This window comes from Centroberyx affinis, unplaced genomic scaffold (assembly GCF_046629955.1).
Source record: "Centroberyx affinis isolate AG114_WGS23_722 - 3 ecotype Tasmania unplaced genomic scaffold, CSIRO-AGI_Caff_v1 ptg000899l_1, whole genome shotgun sequence".
Classification (NCBI taxonomy): domain Eukaryota; kingdom Metazoa; phylum Chordata; class Actinopteri; order Beryciformes; family Berycidae; genus Centroberyx; species Centroberyx affinis.
In genome coordinates this window covers 108,801-119,063 of record NW_027279485.1, presented here as the reverse complement: position 1 = coordinate 119,063, position 10,263 = coordinate 108,801, and the positions used below count along the sequence as shown (strand labels likewise).

The 10,263-nt window shown below is 40.2% G+C and overlaps 3 protein-coding genes across 5 annotated transcripts; 1 reads left to right on the top strand and 2 right to left on the bottom strand.

Moving 5' to 3' along the window:
- Positions 1 to 89: 89 nt before the first annotated feature.
- nip7 (NIP7 nucleolar pre-rRNA processing protein) lies at positions 90 to 3,741 on the bottom strand. 3 transcript variants are annotated; one of them, XM_071521573.1, is made up of 6 exons: positions 3,353 to 3,741; positions 2,553 to 2,660; positions 2,346 to 2,432; positions 2,078 to 2,216; positions 1,262 to 1,402; positions 90 to 824 (listed from the first exon to the last, which is right to left on the bottom strand). In XM_071521573.1, exons 2-6 carry the CDS (start codon positions 2,606 to 2,608, stop codon positions 705 to 707), a joined length of 543 nt encoding a protein of 180 aa, XP_071377674.1. In that variant the 5' UTR covers positions 2,609 to 2,660; positions 3,353 to 3,741; the 3' UTR covers positions 90 to 704. The 3 variants fall into 3 exon arrangements, with proteins under 3 accessions (XP_071377674.1, XP_071377673.1, XP_071377675.1); XM_071521572.1 differs by lacking the exon at positions 3,353 to 3,741 and adding an exon at positions 3,231 to 3,249; XM_071521574.1 differs by lacking the exons at positions 1,262 to 1,402; positions 3,353 to 3,741 and having other exon boundaries at positions 2,553 to 2,687.
- cdc42se2 (CDC42 small effector 2) lies at positions 2,742 to 7,510 on the top strand. Its single transcript, XM_071521575.1, has 5 exons — positions 2,742 to 2,810; positions 4,990 to 5,237; positions 5,952 to 6,053; positions 6,170 to 6,248; positions 6,858 to 7,510. Exons 2-4 carry the CDS (start codon positions 5,184 to 5,186, stop codon positions 6,242 to 6,244), a joined length of 231 nt encoding a protein of 76 aa, XP_071377676.1. The 5' UTR covers positions 2,742 to 2,810; positions 4,990 to 5,183; the 3' UTR covers positions 6,245 to 6,248; positions 6,858 to 7,510.
- A 582-nt stretch (positions 7,511 to 8,092) lies between these two features.
- Positions 8,093 to 10,113, bottom strand: LOC139645771 (GTPase IMAP family member 7-like). Its single transcript, XM_071521597.1, has 2 exons — positions 9,889 to 10,113; positions 8,093 to 9,615 (listed from the first exon to the last, which is right to left on the bottom strand). Exons 1-2 carry the CDS (start codon positions 9,947 to 9,949, stop codon positions 8,762 to 8,764), a joined length of 915 nt encoding a protein of 304 aa, XP_071377698.1. The 5' UTR covers positions 9,950 to 10,113; the 3' UTR covers positions 8,093 to 8,761.
- Positions 10,114 to 10,263: the final 150 nt, after the last annotated feature.

Genomic DNA, 10,263 nt, shown 5'->3' with positions numbered 1-10,263 from the left:
TAGAAAGGGGCATATCCCATCTTTTGTTCCGGTGCTCACTTTAAAGATAAAAATCAGATTTGTGTTACAAGAAAAACAATTTCAGTGCCTTCTAGTTTTCCAAACTTTTTGGGGTTTAATTTGCAGGATAGTAATGTCTGTTGCTACAGTTGGTTATGAAAATAAAAAAAATTGTGCAAGTTCTCACACTACAGTCTGTCTGAATATATGCAATCTGACTGCAGTCCAATTTAGCAAGATCCTGAGTCCAAAATCAGAAATACAAGGACATTGTGGATTTATTTCAAAGACAAAATGACACTTACAAAAGAAAGACAAGGAGAAACAAGCCCTCCACTTTCACAAGATTTCACACAAAGCAGGGTGAAAGGGAATATGTTGGTGGGCTGCTGATGGTCCTCGACACCTGAGGAGACTCCCAGTCACTGGCACTGTGGGCAGTCCGATAGAAAGTTCCTGGTTTCAATCCCCAGACTGGGAAGGGAAATACAGTGTGTGCCAGTTGTAAAATGTCCTGTCAAGCTGCCGCTGAGCCAGGCACTTTATTCCAACTACTCCGCTGGAGCTGCTTAGTAGCAAGCAGGTGAAGACGGCAGTTGTAATGGGCAGCCTCTGGGTGTGAATGTAACTAGGTGTGAACTGGACCGTTTCTGAGCAAGGGTAAAGAAAATGTGGTTGACAGTCTAGTTGGTGATACACCCCGTCTATGTTAATGTGTCCTCACTCCTGATGAACTCCCCTACATCTGCCTGATGGAACACAACGATGGTCATGGGGTCGACTCGCCGGCACTCCTGGGTCGTCTTTGCTGCCACTCCAAACCCCTGAGAAAGAAAAACACTTCTTTATCAGGAGCAAAGTGAGAATTTATTGATTTATTTTTAACTCCCCTGGGTTAACAAAGACAAGGATCTATCATGCTATGTTGGCAGCATATGATCCTAAAATAAATGACACTGATAACTGAACTTATCACTTGATATACTGTATGTGTCAATATAACTGAACTAAAATAAGGAAAGTTGGAATTCTTGAATTTAAACAATTTGGCATAAATGCATACAAGTCAGAGTTATTCAAGTTATATTCTTCAGAAAAAAATGCCTCATCTAACATTTGGTGGACACCTTTACACAAGGTATGTCACTGCACCACGTACGTTTTCAGCATGAGTGGCCCCAGTGGGAGTCAAACCCCTAGTCCTGGCAGAGCGCTGTACCCTCCCAACTGAGCAATATACCACCATAGTTCCAGGACTTACCAGAGGCACATCTGCCATGGAGTAGACCACAACTCCCTGGTACTGCATTGTGTTCTCTGTGATTCTCCCAAGCCCAGATTTCATCACATGGTTCCCATAAAGGAAGGACTGCTCTGCTCCAGGTTTCACCCACACCTTGAACTGAAGACATTACAAGGATATTTAAGTTATGCGAACATGCATCGATTAATAAGTAGGCCTATATGAAATTTAGCGTGCATTGTGCGGATGTAACTTGCAGTCGCAACTTACAAGCCAATGTATTTCAATAGAAACATGTGCCTTTGACAATACTGTATGTCTGAAGCTGTGAGATGTGAACCACGATACTCCCATCTCTGCTGTATCATTTTGTGGCCAATCATTGTCTTTATATTGGTAATGATCCTTTTAGTTACTCTAATATACAAATGTACATACGGTTGCAGTTGTCTTCAATAATTTGTATTGTTTGCATAAAGTACTTGATGGATCGATCATTTTTGACCAGGGAGTCCGCTATCGTGGCACATCCCATCCATGTAATCAGATGGTCACGTTTGGCCCGTTCAGATATACTCACAAACTCAGCTTACTCTCATACAGTATTTTATAGATCTTAATATTTATGGTACATAAGCAAACTCGCACTCAGTCACATAATTGGATACAAGGGCTACTATCAAACCACACTGTACAACTTACACAATCCAAAACTTTTCACAAATGTTCAGAAAGCAGATGTGTTAGACCTATGTGTGGCACATGCATCATTTTATAGCATCACTGCAGTATAATAATAATGAGTTTAGAGGTCCAGTGTTGCATTGTAGTTACCTTTGCATAGGGCGCCAGGAAATCCAGAGCAGTGATGTGCAGGCGGAACTTCTGGGTCTTGGTGAACTTTCCGAAACAGGTGCCGACAGACACGAGCTTGTCACGGGAAATGTTTGTGGCCAACTTCAGAATTTTCTCACTGTAGGCATGAGATGCACAGTGGTCACAAATGTAAGTAATGCTGGTCCTTGAAATATTCCACTGTCTACTGCTGCAACCCAGGCTAATAATAAAATAATGTGGGTGTAAACAAACAATGTTGGATTACCTCATGTAGTACACACGGTCATTGTGAAGCCTGAAGCAGTAGGTACCGTCAGGTCGATCCACGAGGAGTTTGATGTTTTCACCGATGCTGTTGGGGGAAAGGCATGGGTCAGACAGACAGGCTAACAAGCAAGCTAAAGTTAGCTTGGTTGATCGTGTTTGTATAATGTGAAAGACAAGGTACCAAATGTCGTCCAAGTTCACTCACTATTTCGACAGTTTCTCAAACATCGTTTTCGTCTCTTCGTCTGTTAATGGCCTCATCTTGGGTAATTACAAGGCAACTCCAATGTGATCAGTGTGGTAATTTTCTCTCCTGTGAAAACGTGGGTCAATACGGAAGCTGTCACGCTTCAAAACGGAAAACGATCTACGTAATCATCAAGCGCAGTTCCTGGTATTTTGCAGAAGCATTCTTTAGCTACCAGTCGATCGTTGCTTTTACTTCGGCAAGTCAACCATTCTGGTAAGTTTTATTTAATTTGAAATAATTACAAGAGGAAACAGCCTAAATATTTAGATTGTAAACAGTTAAATGCACATATCTGTTATTATTTATTGTTAACATTCAAATACACTTTGAAAAAAGAGCTAGTTAACGTTAGCTACCTGTCAGTTAAAAACCACGAACTTGCTGCTATAGCTAACTAGCTAGCTAGCAAACGTTAGCTATAATCGTTAGCAATTGTCAACGCTAACGTTAGTTCATTGCAGTCAACGGCCTTGTTGTTTTAAACTAGTCTAACCTATCAGAAAAAAATAATTTTAATAAAAATGCAACAAATTGTGCACAGTTCGTAATTTTAGCCACAATAATAGCCGTGTGAAGACAAAATCTTAGCGGTAGTTGTGTAAAGTTACGTAACATTCATTTGTTTGTAAATACCAATTACGTTAATGTAATCCGAGATCAAAAGCAGGGTAAATCCTCTTCGAATTTCAACAGTCATTAAGATCACCATGAAGTACTTCTACATCTATTCTCTGGTGTCTAACTGTGTGATTCACCTTCCTGTTTGGGTGTATGGGAGTCTTATGCCAGTGCTACGTAGGTGGATTGCCAGAGCTGCAAATCACGATATCTCCGATGTCGGCGAGCTGTTTGCCTTTGGCAAAACATTTGATTCTCCTGTCACCTCTTGTCTGAATGCCAAGATGGCTGAAAAGAAAAATGTTCCTGGTACTAACAACATCCCTGTTCCTCTGATGTTGCCAAGCGCATTTCCACAGTGCTTTATATATTATCCGGCATGACCTATCTCAACATTTCTGAAGCAGGTGCTATTTGATCCTACTATAAAAAACTGAAATGTAGAATAAAATTCCTTGCATTGCCTAAATTTCATGTAATTCTATATACAGCCATAAATTATGCATCCTTTTTACAAACGTGAGAAAGCAAAACGTTTAGCCCGTGGTTCAGCTCTTCCGTGTCTTAACTTATCTGTTGCTTACAGCCTAACTATTAAGATTAGAATAGCGATTGATTTCCTCTTTCTCTAGCCCCTTCACCTTGTTTCTTCCTGTTGCACTTCTTGTGAAGCTTATGCCCAATAGCCTTCTACATTTTAACATGTATACTGTTAAAACTGGTTATGCTGTACCACCATTTTGAGAGCCTATGCTTCTGAAAACAATGTGTTCACTTAAAAAATGAAACCGGAGCAATTGTGCTACACAACATGACAAATAGGCATAGGCATTTTCACGCATTTTGTCAGATAATGCAACCAAAAAAAATGTCTTGTGCTCTTTTGTCTGTCACTTTTGGTTAGTAAAATCATTGATCATTTTTTAAATTTCTAAATTCCTTCAGCTCCACGGAGCTTTAGTGAGGATACCTGATCGAGGATGCTGTGCTAATTTGAGTAAACTGAAAACAAATTGTCTGATGTATGTAGGGTTATCAGTGACCATTACTGGAATAAAATGAAAAGTTCAGAAGTATTAGCACTATTGATGACCAGGATTGTTAGGTGATTGCTTAGGGACTCATCTGAAAACATAAACACTTTTACTTACTACTGTCCCAATAATTCAAGGAATTAAGCTATTACTGTGCCATGGAAGTATCACCAGAATACATGCAATGTATTTAATAGCATGTCTTATAGGACTTAAAATTAATCATGGTCAATATTATGATCCAGCTGCCAAACAGTAGTGAAAGATAAAAGTAAACTAACTTGTCGAATAACTTGGGAATTTGTCTCCCTGCAGGCACACTAATATATGTGTTTACTTTTAGCTAGATAACAAAACAATCATGGAATTAAGTTTCAGAAGCAGAGCTGTATGTACACCACTTTTCCTTCTTCTCTATAGATGTAGTGTTTGTCGCATTAGCTGTGAGTCTTGCCACAGTAAGGCCCAGCAGTCAAGAATTTGGTTATAAAATCAGCCAGCAACAAATTGAGTATCCTGCATTTCACTACGATTCAGTTTATTTCTGTGGTAGTAACCAACTCTTTTTATCCAATCGGAAATGAGACATTGCCTTGCAAGCAGGTGCCTGCAGGTTGCTAATCCAAATTTATGATCGTTTGACAAGAAAAACAAACCACTGACATATATGACATATATGTGTCAATATTCAAGAGAGGAAAAACAAATGTGTATTTTTCCCAACTTGTTTGTATCCACAGGAGTGTGTTGCCCAAGGTCTGGAGGACGGTTGCCTTTGTGTCGACTGTTTGCCCCAGAGAAACCAGCGTTCGTGTCTGTCATCAGCTTCCGGCGTGGGCTTGTGGCATTGGTAACACTGAGAACAGGAAGACAGACAGAGAGAGACGATTGAACTGAGAGAGGAAGCTGCCGCGGCCTCTTTGTTAGCCTCAGGATGACTGAGTTCTGGGTGTGTTTCAGCTGCTGCATTGCAGAGCAGCCACAACCTGTGAGTATGAAATTAACTGGGAAACTTAATTGTAAATTATTGCAAATTGAACTCCTCAATTTTCTCTGTGGCTGCCTTTTTGTAAGTGAGAATCAGTGGGAAAAGTGTTTCAGATGGCTACAACGTGTTCAACAACAACATGTTCTGGTGTTACGCAGAGTCCTGGCTCAAAAATCTTTCATTATAATCAAACTATCCAAATCTGAAATATTCTGTATGCTCATAGAAATTACTTAACAAAAGATTGCGGTTGTATCCCACTTGAGAGTACACAATATATAATGCCTAAACTACAGGTTTAGCAAAACTGCAGGGGGTTCCCCATCTCCCCAAAACCCACTGTCTGCAACCATGTTTCTCGTATCTACTATCAGGCTTATTATTGTGACAGTAGACAACCAGCCTGTATGTGGCCTCCCATTCTACTTCCTAAGAGATGAGAAGACATTCAGTGACATACAGGCAAAAGATGATCATGAGTGTCAACCCACGTCTCATTTTAACTCCCATTTTTAATTCCCATTTAAACTCCCATTGCATCTGCGCATTTTTTTCAGTGTTTCAGACTGATGAACGGCATTTCTCTCAGCTTGTTGTTTACTTTTGCTCATTCGACTATAGTCAGTGATATTACCTTACCTTGAGAATGATGAGACTGATGGTAAATTTAAAAAAACTTCTCTTTTTATGTTTTTTTTTTTTCTTCATTTTCAGAAGCGGCGGCGGCGAATAGATCGCTCCATGATCGGGGAGCCAACAAACTTCGTTCACACCACACATGTAGGCTCAGGGGACATGGGCCTGGGACTGGCATCAGTAAGTGTTGGGCTTCTCTTCAGAATACACAGTCGACGGAATATACATCAAATACACATTTTCACACGGCTATTTTGAACTAAATTTTGTGACGATGTGGTTTTTTTTTTATATAGGTGGACCTTGTTCAGGCCCAGATGAAATCTAAAGGTGGCTACGCACATGGAGGCTCTGAAGGTTCTCAGTTATAACAAGGTGAGAAATACTGCTTAGTCCCTCCTAATATTCTTAGAATCCACATCCCAAGTTTTTCAGTGTACACGGAAATGTCACAGATAGTAGCTAATGGTGTCAATAGGGGAAACCACCAGCACTGCCAGAAAAGTTAACACAGCACTCTTGCAGGTTCTATGTGTGAAAAGGGCTTTTTAAGTGTGCAAAAATATAACATTGAACAAAAAAACCATGCTGCAGGCTTGGCGAACAGTTTGATAAGCAACCTGTAAGAGTGGAAGTTTCATGTTGAAGAAAGCAAGTAGTTCCTGTAATTTCTCATCCCAGCCCCAGCAGTTACCTGTTAATATAGTCGGTCAAACGGAAAAGAAACATTGCAGCTGGAGGTCTTAACAGTTCTAAAGTTTGAGCCTCTCCCTGAGTAAGAGCCATGACTCCAAGCCAGGCTCTGTCGTAACAGGTGATGGCAAGTTATGCGTACACACAGCAGCAAGCAGCGCACGGATCATTTGTCTAAGCCCACTGATTTCTCAACTCGTCAAAAGGGCTCCAGTGAGAAACTCTAGCTGAGGGGATGTGAGACAAGCTGCTGAGATCCTAACACACGTTTCACTTATTTCCCCCTTACAGACCATCAAAGACGCTTGTGGAAACTACTGTTGTTGATATGAGGAAGCATTTTCAAAAGCAGTTCTGTCTGTAATGGACACAGGACCAAAATATGAAATTACTGCTTTTCCATAATGTTGTGTATATATTTTTATTTTCCTTTTCTTTTTTTTTAATGAAAGCACTGCTATCCATTGGCTGCCATATTGTTGCACTGTAAAGAATAGATAAGAGGGTGTAGAAAGCTCATAATCTCAGTCAGATGTATGCTTGTGTGTATGCATGAGGAAAATATTTTCAAAATATTTGCTGTTTTAGCCCGTTTGGATGCCTGTATTTATTATCTGATTTGTAAACAGACCTCATGGTGGCTGGGCCACTGGAGATTAGGAACGTTCTGTTTCCTTCTATATTCTCAGAGGTTTTTCAAAAGACAGGTAGAGGTAGCAAGGCAAAAAGCGATATGTTCACCATTTTATTCTGGAAAATACTCATGATTCTCTGAGTTGCATTCAGGGGTAAAGAATGCTGTTGTGTAATAAACTTGAAATGAGTAGAGTACACTGGACCATATATTTTACACTCACAATTGCTTAGGAATTTCGCATTGATTTCAACTGTTTTTTTATACCCATTTAGAGTTAACCATATAGAATTTTAATAAACTATGATCTTCCTAATCTGCCTCTTTGAAGTCATTTTTATTATTTTGTCTGATCACTGTGGTTTCAAGGCGATGCAGGAGGGTAAATAGTTTAGTCGGTACTCTACAGGGCTGAAGGAGGAGGAAGTGGGAAACATAGCAACTTTTTAAGGAAGCCCCGGTTCCCTAGTGTGAATCCTAAGTAGAATCAATGCAGTGAGAGCTACATTAGATAAGATGATGTGTGATATGGTGACACTGGTGAAATCTCACCAGCACCTGCAGTCTGAGAAGAGATTTTATCACAGCAAAGATCTGAAGTCACATGACAGCTCACTGCAGTGACAGTCTTGTGAGTCATGTGATGAGACCTAAATAAATATTCCAAATCAGAAAAATCACCTGAGGGCAATTCATGAGTTATGATGGGTTGGTTAAGAACCCAGAATGCCTACTTGCCACTTGCAAGATAAGCTCATCATCAGATATTAAAATGTCCCAAATTTAGATAATCAAATACATTTTCACAGGTCAAATGTTTCTTGACATTAGAATTTCACATGAATGGTTTCATCTTTTAAACAGAGACACACAAGTAATGGATGACTCAAAACTTTATTCAACATTAATCCAGTCTAGTTACAGGCCTCCACTGCAGACAACTACACTACAATGAAACCACCTACTCCTTTAAAACCAGTATGGTGAAGAGTTGTTGAATCACTGAGTTGATTTTCTGCAATAAAATGCACCCAACACCAGTACAAAATCACAAGATCTCTTCATTTTGGTGGGATTTTATGTTGTCATTTCCCTCCTTTTGGATTTATGTGTCCACTTGTAAACTGCTATAAGCAATCATGAATGTTGAGTATCCACAGTAAATTGATTCTAGTTATTTTTCTGGACTCTAAACTATTCATTGGTTAAACTTTATCTGATTTGTGGTAGTATTTTTTTCTTTGAATACAATAGAAGAAAAAGATAAACTATAGAATACAGAGATGAATAAGGTGTTGCAGTGTTATTTTTTTTAATTTACATCCTGCAGAAAAAAATGTCTAGTAATAGCCTGTGTGAATCAACTGTAATTTCACTTTCAAGTCTCATGTTTTGTTTTGTTTTTCACATTCTACAGATAGATACGATTTTTTTTTTTATTTTGAGAGAGAATACTTTCACTTTCCTCCCACTCTTTCAGCCCGGCCTTCCTCTCCTGCTATCCCTCCTCTAAATGCTCCCACACTGTTTTACTGTTCCTGCTGCTGCAGCTACTACTTTTTCACAATGAACTCAACTCTGACAGCGTGTGTATCAACAGTCTAGATGCCAGAGGGACTCCAAGAAATGCTTCCAACAACACTGCCGCTGTTACAAGTAAACATTTCTTCAGGAGCTTGTTCAGTACTTTGTTCCTTGCCATCCTTGTCATCTCCTCCTCTGACATCTCTCCTGCTGACGTCTTCTTTATCTGCTCTTTCTCTGCCAGCACTTTTCGCCTCACTACGCCGAGCATCTCGTTGGTGTAGCATCCGTTCTTCTCCACCATCTTGTCAATCGTGTTGAGTAGCTCTTCCACCTGGAACACGTTGTTCATCACCCGTCCCTGCTGGGTGCTGTTCCAGAATTCATTGTCAAAGACTTGTGGCCGTCCGCCACACTTCTGCACCAGATCCCTCAGCCCCTCGTTCTCATTGACAAACTGCTCGATACTCCTTCCTTTGAGCTCATATCCGTGTGTGAAGAGGACTGTGGCGTGCTTGAGGGCCTCTTCTGAAACACACTGCAGTATCTTAGCAACGGTCTCTTTTTCCTGAGTTGTGAACCTGCCCACCTGGAGCACAATGACAAAAGCATGCGGCCCCGGAGCATCCTCTGTGACGCACTCTATGTTAAACTTCAGTATTTCCTTTTTCAACTCCTCTTCTGGGACGTCGGTGTCAAAGAATCCCGGTGTGTCAATCAAGGTGATCTCTCTACCGTGTATGAATCTGGTGTGTGCCTCGCACTTCTTTGTTACTGAGTTGGAAGAACTGGCAGTAACGAACACCTTCTCGCCCAGAATGGTGTTCCCTGTGCTGCTCTTACCCACTCCTGTTTTCCCCAGCAACACAATCTTTCGTTTGCCTGCAGAGGCTGTGAGAAGGAGGAAGCACATATGATTCAGAATAACTTTACAAAGGAGATATGAGGCTACGTATGTGACAAAAAGCCTTAAATGAAGGAAGAAGATGTGTTTCTTAAATAAAAACTTAAAATATAATCAAATGAAAGCAGTCACCGATGATTTGAGAAAATCTCATGAACTGTCCCCAGTGATCAGTGACAAACCGTTTGGTTATCAAGTTACACATCCGCAAAGAAAAAGAAAGAGCAAGCTTATCTCAGCATGTTCATTAACGTACTCACCAAATTTTAAGGAACGTGATAGAACTTGACCACTCCTCAGTGCTCTTGATAGACCGCTCATTCTCCCGTCAAGATGAAATGCAGGAGCCCAAGGATGATTTAGTCAATTATTATTATTTTGAATTTAACTGATTCATTTAATTACTTTTGTCACAAAAATATGCAGCCTATATTTTGGTCAGTGTTGGTGTAATCCTCGGTTTCGTATGCATCAAGTCCAATTTTGTGATTTCTTCCTTGTATGAATGCAGGAATCACAAGACCGTCTGAATGCAGCCACAGCTAAATAAAGGATTGCACAGGTATAAAATGAATCTGAAACCAAACTATGACAGATTGCGTCAGATTCCTGTTCATCCTGAGTAGCAAGTGGAG